We start from the raw sequence: 23,441 nt of genomic DNA, 5'->3' as shown, positions 1-23,441 counted from the left end.
CCAAACATGGAACTTTTTCAAGCCACTTCAGGCCTCCAATAAGTGGAGTGGTAGTCTCACACCGGGCGATGACATTCATCTCCCATCTAAAGATGATCACAAGCATCCATGCCCATGACAGGATTCAAACCTGCAGCCTGTTGGTTGGGAAGTGGGTACACTAACCACTTGGCCAACAAGGCTGGCATTTACAAACATCTCTGCCACAATGGGAGCTACTCCACACACATTGCAAAATGAAAGTTGAAAGCTTTTTCACTTGGTTATACTATAAATTAAAGTGAAAAAAACTTTCAACATCTGTCTCTAATCCAAAGTATTTTAGTGATAAGGTGTGACACCTTTTGTCTACTTGAATGTGGAAATATGACTTTTGCATTACTTCAACCTTGTTATGACTTCTGGGTCTAGCTCCCACTGATGAGATCTCAATAAAGATCAAAACCAGTTTGGGCAGCAGCCCTTTCCATAATGCATTGCATTATATGATATTAAAGCAATCGATGTGAAGTCATTAGCCTCTATATACAAGTAACCCAGTCGTGAAGTGACTTCACATGCAAATGTTGCTTACACTTGGTTACAGGATGAAACCGAGAATATAATTTCTTGACATCTTTAATTTACTGCAAAATGAAACTTGATATCATCATCAAATTCTGTGCCATCTACCCTCAAGGGAGGGAGGGGGGTTTACATGATATGGTACTACCACATTAAAAATTTACATCATTACTAACTTCCTATCTACAATTTTCCTCCAAATCAATCTGTTACCTGTCAAGACTCCAACATTATCAGATCTTATATTTCTATCGTATAAGGCACTTTTTACCATATCAATCTACCTATATCTTGGTCTTCCTCTGGGTATTTTTCCTGTTAACCTGGCAGAGAGCATATGTTTTGCTAATTTTTCCTCTCCCATTCTGTTTAAGTGACCATACAATCTGAGATTAGCTCTGCTAACACATTCCTGGATGCTGAGAACGTCAAGTTCTTTCCTAATATCCTTGTTTTTAATATGATATTGCCATTGATGCCATCTGTTCATGCCCCTAATCTTTCTCAGGACTCTCTTATTCTGCAGTATCTAGTCTTTGGTCAAGTGTTTTACTTCTGACCCAGCTCTCAAATCCATAAGTTAAAATTAGTTTGAACACTGTTTTGTATGCAGCCAATTTAGTGTTTTGACTAATTTCTCTCTTATTCCATATAAATTTATTCAGTTGACTTCCTACCATACCAGCTTTGTTGATTCTGTTGTCTATTTCAATATTTAATATACCATCTTCACTAAAAATTGTGCCTAAGTATCTGAAATGTTTTACTTTTTCCACAGGTTCTCTGTTCACAAACCAGTTAACATTTTAAACGATTCTGCCTATATTCATTGTCTTTGTCTTTTTATTTCTGACCTTCATATCATATCTATTACAACAGTTATTCAATTTATTCAGGGAATCTTGCAGACTTGTAGCAGATATATTTAAAAGTATAACATCTGCATAAAGCAAAGAGCTGACATTAACATCTGCAATTTTGATATCATGTTTAATACCACTTTCCTTCATAATGTGATCCATATAGATTATGAATAACAGAGGGGATAATGTACATCCTTCTCTCACACCAGATTTAACATTAAACCATCTTCCTGTACTTCCTTCAATTCTCACTGCTGATTTACAACTCAAATAAAGACTAAGTGTTGCTTGATATAATGCCCCATTGACACCATATAATTGTAGTGTATTGAATAGCTTCTCTCTCGGCACCTTGTCATATGCCTTTTCCAGATCGACAAAACTTAAATACAGATCTTTGTTATATTCCCATGATTTCTCAACTATTTGTTGTAAAGTGAAGATCTGACCTGACAGCCTCTATTTGGCCTGAATCCAGCTTGTTCTTTACCAAGCTTTTCTTCCACAGTCCTTTTAAGTATACTTGAGTAAATCTTACCGGGAACACTCATTCGAGAAATATCTCTGTAATTCTCACATTCAGTTTTACTTCCCTTTTTATATATATGGGTACTATGAGAGCTCTACTCCAGTCATCTGGAATTTGTCCTTCTGCCCAGGCCTTCCGAACTATGCAGTGCAGCCATTGTAAGACTTTTATACCTCCATACTTGAACATTTCTGAACGAATATCATCTACTCCTGCTGCTTTTTTTTACCAGTGTGCTATCACTGCTTGTTTCATTTGGCAATTTTTCAAAGTAATTAATACATACTTCAAGGATATCTTTTTCTCCAGTTTTCACTTTATCATCTCTAACTCCTTTACAGCACTCTTTTCTCCATTTTAAGTTTCTTCAACAACCTCCAGAATATCTTGCCACCTTTTTGATATTTATTTTCTATGTTCTTACCAAAGTATTCCCATGACTTTTGTTTAGCTAGTTTTACACAGTGTTTAGCATTCTTGCATTTGTCTCTATATTCTCTAAGAGCACAAGCTGACTTATTTGCCAGGAACTTTTGATATGCTTTCTTCTTTTCCTTCTCTGCCTCTTTAACTTCCTTTGTCCACCATGGAGTTCTGATTTTTCCTTTTGTTGAATCAATTGGTGTTTTCTTCAGAGCTTTCCACTGAATCTCCAAGGTTTGGTTCCTGTTCTTAAACTCTTTCATTTTTTCTTGAATAATGTTTGTGTATTTTAGTCTACAGTTCACTTCTGAGAGCTGCTCAACTTTTATTCGCTTTAAAACTTTCTTACATGTTGTTCTTTTCAATATGAAATTCAATTTTATTCTGCTCAAGACTAAATGGTGATCACTTCCAATTTCAAATCCTCTGTACACTCTGGTGTCCTGCATCTGGAGAAAATATCACTATTGACAGTAACATAGTCAATGAGACTATTCTTATTCCTTGCATCTTCTCTCCATTTGAATTTGTGCACATTTTTATGTTGGAATATGGTGTTAGTAATAACCAGTCCATGTCCTGAGCAGAAATCCAACAGATGTTGTTGTTATTGTCTTGTTCTTTGAAGAGTTTAAATGTTTCCATTTGCTTCTTGAACTGCTTGGGCTATGTCGATGATTTCGTTTGTATAGAGCTGTTGTTCATGATTAGGATCTATTGCTTGCAAAGCTGCTGTAATTGCTGGACAGGTAAAAATGTGAGTGGATGTCAGTTCAGTATTAGGGCAGATATTGTAGTTTCTATATGTTCTCGTATCATCTGTATTGATCATTCCTTTATAATGTCCTGTTCGTAGTCTTGCTATCGTAGTGGAGGTCTTTCTGTCAGCATTGATTTCAGGAATTTGATGTTGTATCACTGATTTCAATGGAATTAGTTTAGCTTTTGCTAGTGCGTTACCATCAGCAAGAGTTCTCATGTCAGTTTCTTGGTTGAGTTCTCTGGCCTCTTGCTAATTTCTCAGCTGCTTTGTGATCAGTGCCTACACGAGCAGGAATCAATTGTAAAATGCAACTTTTTCCTAAAAACGTTAGTTGATTTAATTGTTTATGCGTGTCTTGTGTGAGCTTGGTATTACCATTGTTGATTGCCTCCTGTAAATTATAATTCCCTCAGATTGTTGAGATGGTGATAATTTTAAGTAGGCTTCGAGTGCTTTATTTATTGCATAAAGTTCGCTGGTAAAATTGGAAGCAATTCTCCTAGATCCAACTTTTATTGAAGGTTTTTCACATTTCGGTAGTAGAAGGAGAACACCTGCACCTCTATTAATCATATTGGTGTCTGACGATCCATCGGTATAACAAATAATCTGTTTGGAGGAGGAAAGAAGGTTGATAGTATTTAGGCTTTTTTCTTTGAGCATTTCTTTTGATTCTTTTTTTTTTTTTGTGGAGTTTGCTAATAGATTTATGGAGGTATTTGGAAGTAAAGGACTGTAAAATAGTGCTGCTTTGTTTATGTGAGCATTTAGTTGATCTAAACCTATTTCCTTTATGATAGCATCATCATATTGTAAAGTTGATGATCTGTGAAGTCTGCATTTTTGATTCCAATGTTCATAAGTTTTTAGGGAGATATGATCATTTTGGTAGCTTCTGATATTATTAATGAATTTTATGGTGGCAAATTTTCGTCTGTCCTTCAGCAGGTCAAGCCCACATTGCTGTTGGGCTCTGATGTTGTTAGTGGATGAGACTGCACACCAATGATAATCTTGGATGCTTTTGCTTGTACTAATCCAACAGATATTTGCCATTATTATTAGCTATGCTCTTTTCTTCAAATTTTCCTAAAATATTTTTTTGTATGTCTGACAATCATTTTCTACTCTGCTATTTAGATCCCAAACAAGGACCAATTTTTCATTGTATCAGTTGGTTTCTCTAAAGCTTTAAAAAAATCCTCCACTTCTTCCTTAGTAGAACCTTCTGTGGGACCGTAGGCACAAATAAGTCTCATTGTGTAGTTCCCCATTCTGATATTTGCCCACATCACTCTACTTGAGACTACCTGCCATTCAAGAAGATTAGCCTCGTATTTAGTGTTGAATACTACAGTTACTCCTTCTTTTCCTTCATTATCATTGCCTGAACATAACATTTTGTATTTATTGCTCAGAAAGATATCACCAGTTTTTGTTTCAGTCACCCCTATTATGTCAATCTGGTACTCATCCAATTCCTCATCTAGCTTCATTTTGTTGCCATTCAGGCTTCTTATGTTGATGTTACCGATCTTGAACTTTGATGATGTTGAGTTGTGGTGTGTTTTAGGATTTGTTCCAGTAGCTGACTTTTCGCTGTTCGCCCTAGTTCCCTAGCAAAAACAACAGGACCTTTTTTTAACCGGGCGATGCCCCATCCTTCCTGAAATTCTGTCATGTTTTACCATTATTTTATATTTTGGTTTAAGCCAATAAGAATATAATTTGGTCAGCTAAATCCCAAATTGCCGGCCCATCCTCAATTCATTCAGTATCCAGGTAAATACCTAACAGGGTGCACCATGAGAGGGTGAGGATTGAACATTAGGTCAGAAGCCCTGGTCAATTCTCCGCATTCCTTTAAAGGCTATGTAGAGGTCTCCTCTCAGTTATAGGGCTTTGACCCTTAAGCACCCCTCTTGACATGTATTTCCTCATTTATTATCCAGCATCGTAAAATTGCTAAAATGTACTCATCCCATTATGCTTTTAAAATATAAAGTTTGAAAATATTGTGCATAAGTAAATACATATGAGATAACAATAAAATCCTTGTCAGGAGAAAAAAATAAATTTTTTTTTCATAAATACAGTAATGCAATTTACTTAAATATAAAGAGCTAATAAGCTTCATTTCGGCAACAAAAACATTATTTAAATTAAGGGGATATTTATTAAATCCCACATTGTTTTAAAACCGAATAAGAAACTCAAAGATTGGAATCAGAGAGTTTCTTGGCGAATATAGTATAGTAAACTATAAAGTATCGGCGATCACTAAGCGTCCGCTAAATGCAAGTGGCCCAGCACGTAGTGCAATACCGGAAATCTCGCAGCAAAGTCGGTAAAGTTCTGATCACTATTCTTAGGTATTTACCATAATGTAAAAACACATTTCCTAGGAAATGTATGCTGTTATTACATTATGGTGGTGAGGTCACCACCCAGACCGGTTTCAGCCTTTTTTGAGGCTTCATCAGTGAGTAGCTAGACCGAGTTAATACCAAAGTGTATAGCGAAAAGAACTTTATACTCTGCTATACAAGTTTCCGAACGGGTGCAACCATTAAGTTACTTAAATATAAAGAGCTAATAAGCTTCATTTCGGCAACAAAAACATTATTTAAATTAAGGGGATATTTATTAAATCCCACATTGTTTTAAAACCGAATAAGAAACTCAAAGATTGGAATCAGAGAGTTTCTTGCCGAATATAGTATAGTAAACTATAAAGTATCGGCGATCACTAAGCGTCCGCTAAATGCAAGTGGCCCAGCACGTAGTGCAATACCGGAAATCTCGCAGCAAAGTCGGTAAAGTTCTGATCACTATTCTTAGGTATTTACCATAATGTAAAAACACATTTCCTAGGAAATGTATGCTGTTATTACATTATGGTGGTGAGGTCACTATCCAGACCGGTTTCAGCCTTTTTTGAGGCTTCATCAGTGAGTAGCTAGACCGAGTTAATACCAAAGTGTATAGCGAAAAGAACTTTATACTCTGCTATACGAGTTTCCGAACAGGTGCAACCATTAAGTTACTTAAATATAAAGAGCTAATAAGCTTCATTTCGGCAACAAAAACATTATTTAAATTAAGGGGATATTTATTAAATCCCACATTGTTTTAAAACCGAATAAGAAACTCAAAGATTGGAATCAGAGAGTTTCTTGCCGAATATAGTATAGTAAACTATAAAGTATCGGCGATCACTAAGCGTCCGCTAAATGCAAGTGGCCCAGCACGTAGTGCAATACCGGAAATCTCGCAGCAAACTCGGTAAAGTTCTGATCACTATTCTTAGGTATTTACCATAATGTAAAAACACATTTCCTTTGGTATTAACTCGGTCTAGCTACTCACTGATGAAGCCTCAAAAAAGGCTGAAACCGGTCTGGGTAGTGACCTCACCACCATAATGTAATAACAGCATACATTTCCTAGGAAATGTGTTTTTACATTATGGTAAATACCTAAGAATAGTGATCAGAACTTTACCGACTTTGCTGCGAGATTTCCGGTATTGCACTACGTGCTGGGCCACTTGCATTTAGCGGACGCTTAGTGATCGCCGATACTTTATAGTTTACTATACTATATTCGGCAAGAAACTCTCTGATTCCAATCTTTGAGTTTCTTATTCGGTTTTAAAACAATGTGGGATTTAATAAATATCCCCTTAATTTAAATAATGTTTTTGTTGCCGAAATGAAGCTTATTAGCTCTTTATATTTAAGTAACTTAATGGTTGCACCTGTTCGGAAACTCGTATAGCAGAGTATAAAGTTCTTTTCGCTATACACTTTGGTATTAACTCGGTCTAGCTACTCATTGATGAAGCCTCAAAAAAGGCTGAAACCGGTCTGGGTAGTGACCTCACCACCATAATGTAATAACAGCATACATTTCCTAGGAAATGTGTTTTTACATTATGGTAAATACCTAAGAATAGTGATCAGAACTTTACCGACTTTGCTGCGAGATTTCCGGTATTGCACTACGTGCTGGGCCACTTGCATTTAGCGGACGCTTAGTGATCGCCGATACTTTATAGTTTACTATACTATATTCGGCAAGAAACTCTCTGATTGCAATCTTTGAGTTTCTTATTCGGTTTTAAAACAATGTGGGATTTAATAAATATCCCCTTAATTTAAATAATGTTTTTGTTGCCGAAATGAAGCTTATTAGCTCTTTATATTTAAGTAACTTAATGGTTGCACCTGTTCGGAAACTCGTATAGCAGAGTATAAAGTTCTTTTCGCTATACACTTTGGTATTAACTCGGTCTAGCTACTCACTGATGAAGCCTCAAAAAAGGCTGAAACCGGTCTGGGTAGTGACCTCACCACCATAATGTAATAACAGCATACATTTCCTAGGAAATGTGTTTTTACATTATGGTAAATACCTAAGAATAGTGATCAGAACTTTACTGACTTTGCTGCGAGATTTCCGGTATTGCACTACGTGCTGGGCCACTTGCATTTAGCGGACGCTTAGTGATCGCCGATACTTTATAGTTTACTATACTATATTCGGCAAGAAACTCTCTGATTCCAATCTTTGAGTTTCTTATTCGGTTTTAAAACAATGTGGGATTTAATAAATATCCCCTTAATTTAAACAGTAATGCAATAATAATATAATATAGTAATACATATCATGCATATTCATTTCTTAATGTAGTTAAAATGAAATTAGGATTAAATTATTTATGTTGATACAATTAAAGTATTAGTACTACTGCTGCTACTCCATGCTGTATTATAGTTTAATGTAATGTGAAAAAAAAATTTGTTATAATAACTGAAAATGATAATAGATAAGTACCACATATATTATTAATGTAATGTTTCTACGCAATTTTCATGTTCCATGCACTTTTTATAAATGTTAAAATGTAAAATATTACATCATCCTAAATATTACTACACCTTTCTAAATATAGTTCTTTAATTCAGGTTATTATCCATCCATCCATTTACTCGTCCATCCAAGAATGAATTGAGTTCCCTCCTAATGAGGGATTTACTGGCGTATTAATGCAGCCTACTTGGCACTCCTCTGCCACATCCTTAAGGGCAGTATTCTTCACTGTAATCCATGTGTGTGTGTGTTCACTGGGCCGGTTTGCCTGTTTGTCGGATGAAACACCACAGATAAACTGGGGGGGGGACCCTGCTGCCCACGCCCAAGACCAGCTAACTTGGCTATGACTGAGGAAGATCCTTAAGCTCCTTACGTCGTCGATGGGAATCAAACCTAGGACACTCCTTCCCCAGGCAGATGGTTGCGAAGCACAAAGCCATTAGGCTAACCGTGCGGACCAGGTTCTTATGCTTTTTTTTTTCTTTTCCCTCCAAGACTCTCAGGGCATGTTGTAAATATTCTATAACATCCACAAAGATTATTCTCATCTTGCAGGGAAAAAATCAAGAAAGGTTAAAACCTACGCCGTAATCTCATGGTAAGAGAGGGATTTACCAGGAACCCTACTCTTGCATCCAAAAATGACTACCTGCATGGAAAAGAAATTTAGATACAATTTTTTTTTTTTTTTTTCCTATGATAGATGGAAGAATTTATTTGACCTTTCCTGGACGGACTAAGTCAGCCTGATTTGGGTAGAAACAGCAGAGCCCTTTATTATAGAGGCTCAGGCTTTCCCTTCCAGAAAAACAAGGTAAAGCCACTCTCAAAACATATACATTTAATGTATAACATAAAAATTATACAAATAACAATCTCAGCCAGCAAGTGGCTAAAAACATCTGTAAGATCACTTCATAAAGATGCGTTGACCTAACAATTAAGTTGAAATAGCTAAGTGGGTGATTAATTTAATTCTTCACTGTAATATATTAATTGTAACAGTCCATTTAGACAATTCTCATACCATGTTACCCTGTCCTAGGTATAATCAGAAAAAAAAGGTAAAGAAGAACTATCCTAGAGTCCAAGCGTAAGTCAACATCTGGGTGGTGCAACTCAGAGCAAAGGTGGAGCAAGCCCCATCACTATCCTTAATATTTTCTCATAATGTAAAATGCAGCTCTTAGGAGATGTATTACTGTCTTACATTATGAGGAGAGGTCACTACCCAGACCGGCTTCGACCTTTATTGAGGTCTCATCAGTGAGTAGGTAGACCTGGAAATACCAAGGATTAAGTGAACCAAACTTACATATACCCCGACTAACAAATTGCCAGACCGGTGTACCCATAATATTATTATTACTATGATAAAGAGCCAAGAGGCTATTTTTCCGGTGGCGTAAATTAAGTTAAGGGGATAATAACTTAACTTAATTTACGCCGCCGGAAAAATGGCCTCTTGGCTCTTTATTGTATCCATTTTATTTCAATAATTTTTAGTTACTTATTCAATATTAAGTTATTTTGTTTGGATAATTAAAAAAACATATATTTATTTGGAATGATTTCTAATGAGACTATATTGATCAAGTACATATAATAAACAACTATGTTATACCAACTAGTTTCGCCAACTAAGGCTGTTGGCATCTTCAGGGTACATAACTGATGTAAGGCACTAAAAAGTAAAAAACTGTTACAAATTATAATCAACTGACTCCAATTATATTAGACAGAGAACAGATCGTGTACAATACATGCATAGAGCATGCATGATCTCACTTGTTGTTGTTTAGGAACGTTCTATAGTTGGCACTATAATTCAGTTCTGGTGAGTTAAGAGATCTAATAAGTTTCTTCCAGATCACGGGCAAGATTAGTCCTTTGTTCCTGTTAAGGTTTTGTATACAGCGGGCAACTGCTGTGGATTCTTTAAAAATTTGGGAGCGGAAGTCCTCCTCTATGTAAGGAATTGTGCTTCTATCCCACCCTATGATATGGTTCGTTCTTGAGAAATGAAAAGCTAACCTCGATTTTTCATCTCTATTATTATTGACGTCACCAATGTGTTCTTTTTGCCTAATTTCAAGGCTCCTTGAAGTCTGTTCGATGTAATTCAAACTGCACGAGCAGGGTATATTGTAAACGCAAAAAAGGACCTGTTAGACTTTCTAAACAAGGTCAACTCTTTACACCACACAATCAAATTCACTCTAGAACTTGAAAGAGATAACCAATTACCATTTCTGGACACTTTAATTAAGAAGCTAACAAATGATGGTATCAACCTTTCATTTTACAGCAAACCTACCAATACTGGACGTTATTTATATTTCACTTCCTCCCCTACATTTCTCAGAAACTTAGCATTGTACACATGCTGATGAACCGTGCTTTTCTCCTTACAACAGATCAACAAGACCTCTAGGAAGAACTATCCCTGATATCTAACAACCTTACCATGAATGGATTTCCTCGAAGACTCGTCCACAAGATACTTTTCTCTGACCCCCCCACAAAGACAACGAGATGACATATGTTATATTTCTACCATTGTCATTCCATACTTAGGGACAGTTTAGAATAAGATCGCAAGACTCCTTAGACCACATAAAATAAGAGTGGCCTTTAAATCTACAGAAACGATTAGGCTATTCTTAAGATCTCCAACAAAAGATAGCCATCCTTTCTTCAAATATGCTGGAGTTTATCGTCATCACTTCTTGGCCAAAAGGTGATGACGATACTTTTTTCTTTTCGTAATTTCATGAGAGCAGTGCATTGGGAGGACGATAAATTACTTTTTGGAGGTGAAGACTGGGCGAGGATGTTGGTGATGTCAAGTCTAATGTTGTTTGCTATCTATTTGGCATGATTACCAAGAGAGCCCACAATCTTTTTTTCCAGTGGAACTGTCCTTACAACTGAGCTTGACCACATACACAACACTTTCGTCTCCAATGGCTACGGCGATCACAGCATTAAAAAAATAATCAGGTCCCCCCCCATTCCCCAGTCTTCTCTTCAAAAAGTGTTTAGAAATGCCGTCACCATACCCTACATCCGTGGCACATCTGAAAAAATAGCCAAGATTTTAAAAAAGTACAACCTACACATAGCATTTAAGACCCACCACAAACTTGCAACCCTTATCCGCTCTACAAAAGATCAGCTCCCTCCTCTCTCAGTTCCTGGAATCTCTAAAGTACCTTGTTCCTGTAAACTGGCATACTTTGGACAGACAGGCAGATCAGCTACTATCTGCCTGGAGGAACATAAGTCATCTGCAACCACGATTATGGTCAGTCAGGATTGGCTAACTGACCATAATCATGGTCAGTCAGCCAGGATGCAACATGGATGTAACCCACAGGATCTCATGGAAAAAAAAAAAAAACACCATGCTCCACCACAGCAAATGCAAAAGAGAAAGTCTATTCTTAGAATCAGCAGTAGCTCTTAACAAATATGGTTGCATTAAGCTTCCTAACTCTAGTAGCAATGCTTATACGTTGGTCATACATAATTGGTAATTAGCTTACGAATTAACAATGCATATAAAGTATATTAATTAAAGGCAACTTTAATGAATAACTTCTATATTTCGGCAACATCACGTTGCCATATTCAGGAACATAAAGATATGATATGTGCACGCAGGCACTAACAAAAGCAAATGAGGAAGAAAGCAAGAAACTAATATTGTTCCTAAAGTCCTAATGGTGCCCTCTGGCAGGCCAATTTGGTTGTCTTGGCCATTGGGCTGATGTTCTCATAATGTAAGTCTCCCAAATTTCGGTTAGTTTGATGCACCCAAATTTGTTGAGGTTTGGAACGTTTTTTAGAGCTGCTGATGATTCCTTGAATAATCTTTCGTACTTAAACTTGCTGCGGTGTATTATTTTAGTTTTCTTCCAATGAATTCTGTGGTGGGTATCTAAGGCATGGTTTGCCAACCCAGAGCGGCTGTACTGGTGAAATTGGATGTAGTCTTTGTGTTCTGAAATCCTGATATTTGCTGTCCTGCCTGTTTGGCCAAAGTAGGACAATTTGATGCCGTAAGGGACCTGGTATATACCAGTTAGGTCTTGGGGAAGTGGTTGGTCTTTGGTAGAGCAAATAAGGGATGACAAATTGTTATATGGTCTGTAGCAAGAAGTAAGGTCATATTTTTTGAGGATATTGGTTATTTTCTCAGCGGTGCCCTGGATGTAGGGGATGGTGATAGATCTGGTGTAATCTTTATTGTGGAGGGGGGGGGGGGGTTTGTGGTTTAGTTCAATAGTTAGGGCCTTGTCATCTGAGCAGATTAATTTTGCCCTGTTATATAGTGTTTTTATAACCCCATATTGTTGTGGGGGGGAGATTGCTGGTGAATGTATCTGCCAGTATTGTTGGGTTTTCTCAAGCTGGCGGGTGATTAAAGTTTCTAGGAAGGGGAGGGTGATGTTTTCCTCTTTTTCTAAGGTCAACTGGACTCTAGGGTGTTGGTTGTTTAGGTGTGTTAGGAAGGAGTGGAGTGTGGCTGAGCCACGGGGCCAAATAGCGAACACATCATCCATGTAACGAAGCCAAATAGTGGGTTTTTGTGGGGCGGAGTTTAAGGCTTTCTCTTCAAAGGTCTCTATAAAGAAATTGGCCAAGGGTGAGGAAAGTGGTGAACCCATGGATGTTCCCTCTATCTGTTTGTAGAATTTTCCTTGCCAAACTAAATAGCCTGAGTTCATTGCGAACTGAAATAGGGCTGAGATATTGGGAGGAAACTTGGCTTGGATGAGAGGGTTTCTTTGAGTGGGACATTAGTGAATAGGGAGGAGACGTCAAAACTGACCATTATGTCAGTGTGTTGGAGTGAGAGGTTTTCTATACTGGCTTTAAAGTGGGCTGAGTTTTTTATGTGTGATGGTGTGTTGCCAGTATAGTGTGAGCATTTTGGCTATATGTTTGGCTAATTTATATGTGGGGGAATCGATGCCATCCACTATGGGATGTAATGGCACATTTTGTTTATGTATTTTTGGGAGTCCATATAATCGTGGGGGGATCTAGAGTTATAAGGTTTTAGTTTGTTAGTGACTTCCACAGGCCAAGATTTCTTAAGGAGTCTGTGGAGAGTTCTAATCTGAAAGCTGGTAGGATTATATTCAATAGGGAGGTAAGTAGTACGTTCTAATACTAAAGCATTAAGCTTACCTTTGTAGTCCCATTGATTGAGTACCACAGTGGCGTTTCCCTTATCTGCTTTGGTGATTACTATTTTTTTGTTTTTCTTCATTTCTATTCTTGTTGGGAGGCTTATATGCTGGTTAGACATGATAACTAATATTTAAGGAATTGACAGCATATACTAGAAATATAGATTAAATAAACTTTAATATATACTTTCCGATATTTCGGTGAATGTCACGTTGCCATCTTCTTGGGAACTTACAAAAAGACACGTGCACACAAGTATTAATAACAGCAAATGAGACTGAAGCCAGGAAGCTAGCGTTTCCTAAAGTCCTGATGGTGCCCCCTGGCGGGCTATATTGGTAGTTCTTGGCCTTTGGGCTGAAGTTCTTCTGATAAAAGTTTCCCAAATTTGGGGCAGTTTCATGCATCCAAATTTGTTGAGGTTTGGCATGTTCCTAAGGGCCGAGGCTGATTCCATGAATAGTCTTTCATACTTGAACTTGCTGCGGTGTATTACTGTGGCTTTCTTCCATCTTATTCTGTGGCGAGTATCCAGAACGTGGTCTGCAAGCCCAGAGTGGCTGTACTGGTAAAATCGGATGTAATCCTTGTGTTCTGAGATTCTGATATTTGCTGTCCTGCCTGTTTGGCCAAAGTAGGACAGTTTACAGCTGCAAGGGACCTGGTATACACCAGGTAGGTCTAGGGGAAGTGGTTGGTCTTTGGTGGAGCAGATAAGGGATGCCAGTTTTCTATGTGGTCTGTAACAAGTGGTCAAGTCATGTTTTTTTAGGATTTTATTGATTTTTTCCGAGGTGCCTCTGATGTAGGGAATCGTGATAGATTTAGAGTAATCTTTTTTGTGAAGGGGAGGGGGTTGTGGATAACTGGGTTAAGTATTTTTTGGAGGGGGTAGCCATTGGCTGAGAAAGTGTCACGGATGTGATTTAGTTCAGTGGTTAGGGCTTGATCATTAGAACAGAACATTTTTGCCCTGTTGAATAATGTTTTAATAACTCCATATTGTTGTGAGGGGGGGGGGGTGGGATTGTTGGTGAATGTATCTGCCTGTATGGGTGGGTTTTCTATAAACTGAGAAAACCAAGGTTTCATCAGGTTGGCGGGTGACTAGTGTGTCTAGGAAGGGGAGGTTATTGTTTTCCTCTTTTTCCAGGGTGAATTTGATTCTAGGGTGTTAGTTGTTCAAGTGTGTTAGGAAGGAGAGGAGTGAATCCGGGCCATGTGGCCAAATAGCGAAAACATCATCAACGTAGCGAAGCCATATGGTAGGTTTTTGTGGGGCTGAGTTTAAGGCTTTCTCTTCAAACATCTCCATGAAGAAGTTGGCCAAGGGTGGGGAAAGTGGTGAACCCATGGCTGTCCCCTCTATCTGTTTGTAGAATTTTTCCTGCCAAACGAAATAGCCTGAGTTCATTGTAAACTGAAATAGGGCTGAGATATTGGGAGGAAATTTAGCTTGGATTAGCTCTAAGGTTTCTTTGAGGGGGACATTCGTGAATAGGGAGGAGACATCAAAACTGACCATTATGTCATTATGTTGGAGTGTAAGGTTTTCTATACTGGCTTTGAAGTGGGCTGAGTTTTTTATGTGTGGTGGTGTATTGCCAGTATAGTGTGAGAGCGCTTTAGCTAAATGCTTGGCTAGTTTGTAAGTGGGGGAATCAATGCCATCCACTATGGGACGTAATGGTACATTTTCTTTGTGTATTTTTGGGAGCCCATATATGCGGGGGAGTCTAGAGTTATAGGGTTTTAGTCTGTTGGTAATCTCCACAGGCCAAGAAGTGACCTTCTTAAGGAGCGTATGGAGTTTTCTAATTTGTGAGTTGGTGGGATTGTAATCAATGGGGAGGTAAGTGGAACGATCTAATAATAAAGCCTTGAGCTTACCTGTGTAATCATTAAGATTAAGTACCACAGTGGCGTTTCCCTTATCCGCTTTGGTGATCACTATTTTTTTGTTTCTTTTCAATTCTTGTAGTGCCTTGTATTCACTACTGGATATGTTGGATTTTGGAGGTTTTGCTTTGTTGAGAACACAGGCTACATCCTATCTGATATCGTTGACGATGTGGTTAGGCAGTTGACACAGGAAATTTAACTTTCTTTAATTTAAAAATTTAAAATTAAAATAAAAATTAAATTTAACACAGGAAAGTATATATTAAAGTTTATTTAATCTATATTTCTAGTATACGCTGTCAATTCCTTAAATATTAGTTATCATGTCTAACCAGCGTATAAGCCTCTCAACAAGAATAATGATCATCCACGGAGATCTCTTCGCATGCAAGGCCCGCCATTACGGCAAACTGAGCTGAAATTATCCAGACAACTTAACCGTCTGGCATTCCTAAAACGCTGCCGGGATAATCATGTCATCCCGAACTGTGTCAAATTTAAACACAGCTTCATCTCACAGAAAGCTCTCCGTATTTACAACCGCGCTAGCCAGGCATTACTTCGGGAGCAAATTACCGCCACACGCGGTTCCCTAGCCGACATAAACAGCGCTATATCAACGCTAGAAAATGAGCTTTCACTTACGCTGAATCACGAGCTTTGGTCGGTACTACATGACGTCTCGTGTACGGCAGCTAAAAAAGAATTTGAACGAGTACGAAGCCGACATATCAACAAGTTTGATAAATTAACAAAGAACTCGGCGCCCAAACTACAAACCAACACTGTTGTTAACCTGTCGTCAGCTACCTTAAAGCCAGAAGCACTCCACGCTCTGTCACGTGGTCACAACTTCGCCATTGCTCCTAGGAAATTACCGGCCGAGGAATTAATGATTCAAATTGAACGCGGGATTCGCCAACTGCCTAACCACATCGCCAACGATATCAGATTGGATGTAGCCTGTGTTCTCAACAAAGCAAAACCTCCAAAATCCAACATATCCAGTAGTGAATACAAGGCACTACAAGAATTGAAAAGAAACAAAAAAATAGTGATCACCAAAGCAGATAAGGGAAACGCCACTGTGGTACTTAATCTTAAAGATTACACAGGTAAGCTCAAGGCTTTATTATTAGATCGTTCCACTTACCTCCCCATTGATTACAATCCCACCAACTCACAAATTAGAAAACTCCATAGGTTCCTTAAGAAGGTCACTTCTTGGCCTGTGGAGATTACCAACAGACTAAAACCCTATAACTCTAGACTCCCCCGCATATATGGGCTCCCAAAAATACACAAAGAAAATGTACCATTACGTCCCATAGTGGATGGCATTGATTCCCCCACTTACAAACTAGCCAAGCATTTAGCTAAAGCGCTCTCACACTATACTGGCAATACACCACCACACATAAAAAACTCAGCCCACTTCAAAGCCAGTATAGAAAACCTTACACTCCAACATAATGACATAATGGTCAGTTTTGATGTCTCCTCCCTATTCACGAATGTCCCCCTCAAAGAAACCTTAGAGCTAATCCAAGCTAAATTTCCTCCCGATATCTCAGCCCTATTTCAGTTTACAATGAACTCAGGCTATTTCGTTTGGCAGGAAAAATTCTACAAACAGATAGAGGGGACAGCCATGGGTTCACCACTTTCCCCACCCTTGGCCAACTTCTTCATGGAGATGTTTGAAGAGAAAGCCTTAAACTTAGCCCCACAAAAACCTACCATATGGCTTCGCTACGTTGATGATGTTTTCGCTATTTGGCCACATGGCCCGGATTCACTCCTCTCCTTCCTAACACACTTGAACAACCAACACCCTAGAATCAAATTCACCCTGGAAAAAGAGGAAAACAATAACCTCCCCTTCCTAGACACACTAGTCACCCGCCAACCTGATGAAACCTTGGTTTTCTCAGTTTATAGAAAACCCACCCATACAGGCAGATACATTCACCAACAATCCCTCCACCACCCCCCTCACAACAATATGGAGTTATTAAAACATTATTCAACAGGGCAAAAATAATCTGTTCTAATGATCAAGCCCTAACCACTGAACTAAATCACATCCGTGACACTTTCTCAGCCAACGGCTACCCCCTCCAAAAAATACTTAACCCAGTTATCCACAACCCCCTCCCCTTCACAAAAAAGATTACTCTAAATCTATCACGATTCCCTACATCAGAGGCACCTCGGAAAAAATCAATAAAATCCTAAAAAAACATGACTTGACCACTTGTTACAGACCACATAGAAAACTGGCATCCCTTATCTGCTCCACCAAAGACCAACCACTTCCCGTAGACCTACCTGGTGTATACCAGGTCCCTTGCAGCTGTAAACTGTCCTACTTTGGCCAAACAGGCAGGACAGCAAATATCAGAATCTCAGAACACAAGGATTACATCCGATTTTACCAGTACAGCCACTCTGGGCTTGCAGACCACGTTCTGGATACTCGCCACAGAATAAGATGGAAGAAAGCCACAGTAATACACCGCAGCAAGTTCAAGTATGAAAGACTATTCATGGAATCAGCCTCGGCCCTTAGGAACATGCCAAACCTCAACAAATTTGGATGCATGAAACTGCCCCAAATTTGGGAAACTTTTATCAGAAGAACTTCAGCCCAAAGGCCAAGAACTACCAATATAGCCCGCCAGGGGGCACCATCAGGAGTTTAGGAAACGCTAGCTTCCTAGCGTCAGTCTCATTTGCTGTTATTAGTACTTGTGTGCACGTGTCTTTTAGTAAGTTCCCAAGAAGATGGCAACGTGACGTTCGCCGAAATATCGGAAAGTATATATTAAAGTTTATTTAATCTATATTTCTAGTATACGCTGTCAATTCCTTAAATATTAGTTATCATATTCTTCATTTCTTGTAGGGCTGCATATTTGTCTTTGGATAAGTTGGTTTTTGGAGGTTTGGCTTTTGTAAGAACACCGGCTACATCCAGTCTGACGTTGTTGGCGATATGGTTAGGAAGGTTGCGAATCCCACATTCTATTTGGATCATGATTTCCTCGGCAGGTATTCTTTTGGGAGCTAGGGCAAAATTGTGGCCACGTGCAAGTGCGGCGAGTGCTTCGGGCTTTAAAACTACCCATGAGAGGTTGACTACAGTGTTGAGTGGTGGCTGTGGTAAGGAGGTAGAATTCTTTTCTTGCCGAAGCGCATGAGACATCATAAAGAATCGTCCAAAGATCACGGCTGAGCATATTTGAAAGCTCTTCCTCTAGCGCCTGTAAGGTTTTGTTTTCATCGGCAAGGAGAACACGCGTCGCAGTAATTTGTTCTCTTAATAGGGCGAAGCTAGTGCAATTATAAATACGCAGAGCTTTCTGTGAAGTAAAACGGTGCTTCAATTTAACACAATTAGGGATTACCTTGTTATCCTGGCAGCGTTTTAGGAATGTCAGATGATTTAGTTGTCACGATATCTTCAACCTCATTTTGCTGTATTCATGGGCTTTTGTGCGATGGAATCTCCGTGGGTGATTGTAATTCTAGTAGCAAGGCTTATACATTGGTCATACATAACTGGTAATTAGCTTACGAAATTAACAACGCATATAAAGTATATTAATTAAAGGCAACATTAATGAATAACTTCTATATTTCGTGTTGCCATCTTCAGGAACATAAAGATATGTTATGTGCACGCAGGCACTAACAAAAGCAAATGAGGAAGAAAGCAAGAAACTAATATTGTTCCTAAAGTCCTAATGGTGCCTTCTGGCAGGCTAATTTGGTTGTCTTGGCCATTGGGCTGATGTTCTCATAATGTAAGTCTCCCAAATTTGGGGTAGTTTGATGCACTCAAATTTGTTGAGGTTTGGAACGTTTTTTAGAGCTGCTGATGATTCCTTGAATAATCTTTCATACTTAAACTTGCTGCGGTGTATTATTTTAGTTTTCTTCCAACGAATTCTGTGGTGGGTATCTAAGGCATGGTCTGCCAACCCAGAGCGGCTGTACTGGTGAAATTGGATGTAGTCTTTGTGTTCTGAAATCCTGATATTTGCTGTCCTGCCTGTTTGGCCAAAGTAGGACAATTTGCAGCCGTAAGGGACCTGGTATATACCAGTTAGGTCTAGGGGAAGTGGTTGGTCTTTGGTAGAGCGGATAAGGGATGCCAACTTTTTATATGGTCTGTAACAAGAAGTAAGGTCATAATTTTTGAGTATATTGATTATTTTCTCAGAGGTGCCCTGGATGTACCCAATAACGTCAGACTGGATGTAGCCGGTGTTCTCACAAAAGCCAAACCTCCAAAAACCAACTTATCCAAAGACGAATATGCAGCCCTACTAGAAATGAAGAAAAACAAAAAAATAGTAATCACCAAAGCGGATAAGGGAAACGCCACTGTGGTGCTTAATCAAAAGGACTACAAAGGTAAGCTTAATGCTTTAGTACGAGACCGTACTACTTACCTCCCTATTGAATATAATCTTACCAGCTCGCAGATTAGAACTCTCCACAGACTCCTTAAGAAAGTCACTTCTTGGCCTGTGGAAGTCACTAACAAACTAAAACCTTATAACTCTAGATCCCCCCCCCGATTATATGGACTCCCAAAAATACATAAACAAAATGTGCCATTACGTCCCATAGTGGGGATGGCATCGATTCCCCCACATATAAATTAGTCAAACATTTAGCCGAAACACTCACACTATATACTGGCAACACACCATCACACATAAAAAAAACTCAGTCCACTTTAAAGCCAGTATAGAAAACCTCTCACTCCAACACACTGACATAATGGTCAGTTTTGACGTCTCCTCCCTATTCACTAATGTCCCACTCAAAGAAACCCTCTCATCCAAGCCAAGTTTCCTCCCAATATCTCAGCCCTATTTCAGTTCGCAATGAACTCAGGCTATTTAGTTTGGCAAGGAAAATTCTACAAACAGATAGAGGGGACATCCATGGGTTCACCACTTTCCCCACCCTTGGCCAATTTCTTTATGGAGACCTGTGAAGAGAAAGCCTTAAACTTTGCCCCACAAAAACCCTCTATTTGGCTTCGTTACATGGATGATGTGTTCGCTATTTGGTCACATGGCTCAGCCACACTCTACTCCTTCCTAACACACGTAAACAACCAACACCCCAGAGTCCAGTTGACCTTAGAAAAAGAGGAAAACAACACTCTCCCCTTCCTAGACACTTTAATCACCCGCCAGCTTGAGAAAACCCAACAATACTGGCAGATACATTCACCAGCAATCTCCCCCCCCCCCCACAACAATATGGAGTTATAAAAACACTATATAACAGGGCAAAATTAATCTGGCAGATGACAAGGCCCTAACTATTGAACTAAACCACATCCTCAACATTTTCTTAGCCAATGGCTATAATCCCCAAAAAATACTAAAACCAGTAAACCACAACCCCCCTCCACAATGAAGATTACACCAAATCTATCACCATCCCCTACATCCAGAGCACCTCTGAGAAAATAACCAATATCCTCAAAAATTATGACCTTACTTCTTGTTACAGATCATATAAAAAGTTGGTATCCCTTATCTGCTCTACCAAAGACCAACCACTTCCCCTAGACCTACCTGGTATATACCAGGTCCCTTACAGCTGCAAATTGTCCTACTTTGGCCAAACAGGCAGGACAGCAAATATCAGGATTTCAGAACACAAAGACTACATCCGGTTTCACCAGTACAGCCGCTCTGGGATGGCAGACCATGCCTTAGATACCCACCACGGAATTCATTGGAAGAAAATTAAAATAATACACTGCAGCAAGTTTAAGTACGAAAGATTATTCAAGGAATCATCAGCAGCTCTAAAAAACGTTCCAAACCCCAACAAATTTGGGTACATCAAACTACCCCAAATTTTGGAGACTTACATTATGAGAACATCAGCCCAATGGCCAAGACAACCAAATTAGCTCACCAGAGGGCACCATTAGGACTTTAGGAACAATATTAGTTTCTTGCTTTCTTCCTCATTTGCTTTTGTTAGTGCCTGCGTGCACATACCATATCTTTATGTTCCTGAATATGGCAACGTGACGTTGCCGAAATATAGAAGTTATTCATTAAAATTGCCTTTAATTAATATACTTTATATGCGTTGTTAATTCTGTAAGCTAATTACCAGTTAAGCTTCCTAAGATTTAGGAAACGCTTATCACCAGAGGTTACACTTTGCATTCCAGGCCACCTACAACTGCCCTTAGAGGGCACTCCACCTAGATAGGACTTTAGTGTCATCCACGTGGTTGGGCTTAGTATTGTTTGTTATTTGTTTTTATGTTACATTAGTTGTTTTGTAATCCCTGAAGATGTCTCATTGACTGAGACGAAATATAGGAAGAATTAAATTCTGTTTTTAATCCTTTCTGAGTGCTGTATACAATCCATTAAGTCTCCAACATGATGTCCTCACAGCACTTAAGCCTCTACACACGGATATACATTTAATGTATAACATAAAAATTACACAAATGACAATCTCAGCTAGCAAGTGGCTAAAAACATTAAGATCACTTCATAAAGATGCTTTGACCTAACAATTAAATTGAAATAGCTGAGTGGGTGATGAATTTAATTCTTCGCTGTAATATATTAATTGTAACAGTCTATTTAAACAATTCTCATACCGTGTTACCCTGTCCTAGGTATAACCATCAAGAACAATGTAAAATAATTCAACTATATTAATAATTCCTAGATTAAATACTCCATTACTAAGAATTATATTAATATTTCTAATGAATGAATGAAGTATAACTACACTTGATGAAACTTCAGAATTTTATTTAAATTTCAATTGAATTGTATTGGTTGTTTTGACAAATAGTATCTAAAATTATTATTGCATAAATTATTAGAATCAGCAGAATTGAGATAAAATTAATCCGAATACTTTTTCTTCATATTATATGTTCAATATTTTCATATTTTTCAGGTCATTGATCCATTCTTGTCTTGCTTATAGCCTGTCATGCTGTGGTTGCTATGAAAATTGTCATTACATTCTTTTCAGCAATAAAATTGGCACCTTACTCGAACTCCTTATTCACCAGTTAAGTGTAAGTGTATTCGACATATTTGCAAAGTTATATTAACAATTTGTTGTTGACTTTCATAAAGTACAGTTAAACATCAAGTCTGGATTTTGCTAATGAATGACCTTTTGTTTTAACCACTCACTGACTGAGACTTGATGTCATTGGAATATTATATTTTCTCTGTAAATGGAGGAGGGAAAATTTCTAAAACTGGCTAAATTTAACCTCTGCAATGGTAAAGGCCTATGCATAAAATATCTCATCATTAAATTCTTGTATGAACCCTTAGTGATGCATGGGTACTAGTCATGAATAATTTTGGTTATATCTGATTAAGCATCTGGATAATCAAACAGTAAATAAAGTAATTAATTTCAGTTGATATGATAATTTATTATTGCAGTAGTTTTAATCAAAATAAAATCAGATTACAAAATATATATATATATATAATTGGGAAAAAATAAAATCCTTAGCACACACACCCATGGTACAAATGTACTTATAAGTTTACTAATAACCTTTTATGGGTGGGAACCACACATAAACTGAGAAATCTATTGAACACTGCATTAAAGAACATATCAAAGATATTGAAGAAGCAACCAAAGAAGCAAAGCTTCAACTATGTGTATACATCTGTACTCTCTTCAGCTGACCCACAAGATAGATGCCTTACCAGAGAGACATTGAGTTTATGGAATAAGTTCGAACTGTTACACTGTCATTATAACAGAACTGAGAGAAGAATTTGTGAATCTTTGGTAATGGCATTGTGTATGTCTTGTCCCTGGTTATATATATATACCAGAGTACTGTGCCTAAGTGGTTCATTAACTTTTTAGATAATATCACAGATCTGGGATATTATTATTATAATAAGTTAAGAGATTGAGTATATAATAAGAGATAGACAGAGAAAATTCAAGAGTAATATTTTTATTTACACGCAGTGAATATTAGTGTAAATTTATGATATTGCTTTAACAGTATGTGTATAAAATGTTTGTTTCACAGTGCTATATATAAATTTGCATTATAAATAAAGACTTAACAACAGAGTTGAAGAACATAAACACCACACAGAATTTCTTGTCTTCTCTTCATGATCATAGGATTTGATGAGAATATACAAACTTCAAAGTTATAAGGCACAGTTTCTTCTGCTGTAAACAGTAGCCAGAAATCTGATCAGCTCATACCAGTTTTTCTTTGAAAGCAGAAAGATAATTTGTTGTCAAC

The 23,441-nt window shown here is 38.1% G+C and overlaps 1 protein-coding gene across 2 annotated transcripts in view; it reads left to right on the top strand.

Moving 5' to 3' along the window:
• ssp3 (SCAPER domain-containing protein short spindle 3) overlaps positions 1 to 23,441 on the top strand; it is a 460,137-nt gene that overhangs the window by 328,285 nt on the left and 108,411 nt on the right. For both annotated transcript variants that reach the window (XM_090403385.1, XM_090403386.1), the window contains one exon: positions 22,097 to 22,220. In XM_090403385.1, the coding sequence (XP_090259511.1) occupies positions 22,097 to 22,220 (124 nt within the window). The remainder of the gene's footprint in view (positions 1 to 22,096; positions 22,221 to 23,441) is intronic.

Source organism: Typopeltis vanoorti, chromosome 14 (assembly GCF_054136105.1).
Source record: "Typopeltis vanoorti isolate ZY-2024b chromosome 14, IOZ_Tvanoo_1.0, whole genome shotgun sequence".
Classification (NCBI taxonomy): domain Eukaryota; kingdom Metazoa; phylum Arthropoda; class Arachnida; order Uropygi; family Thelyphonidae; genus Typopeltis; species Typopeltis vanoorti.
Note: the sequence above shows the minus strand (reverse complement) of the source record. Positions and strands in the feature narration are given on the sequence as shown.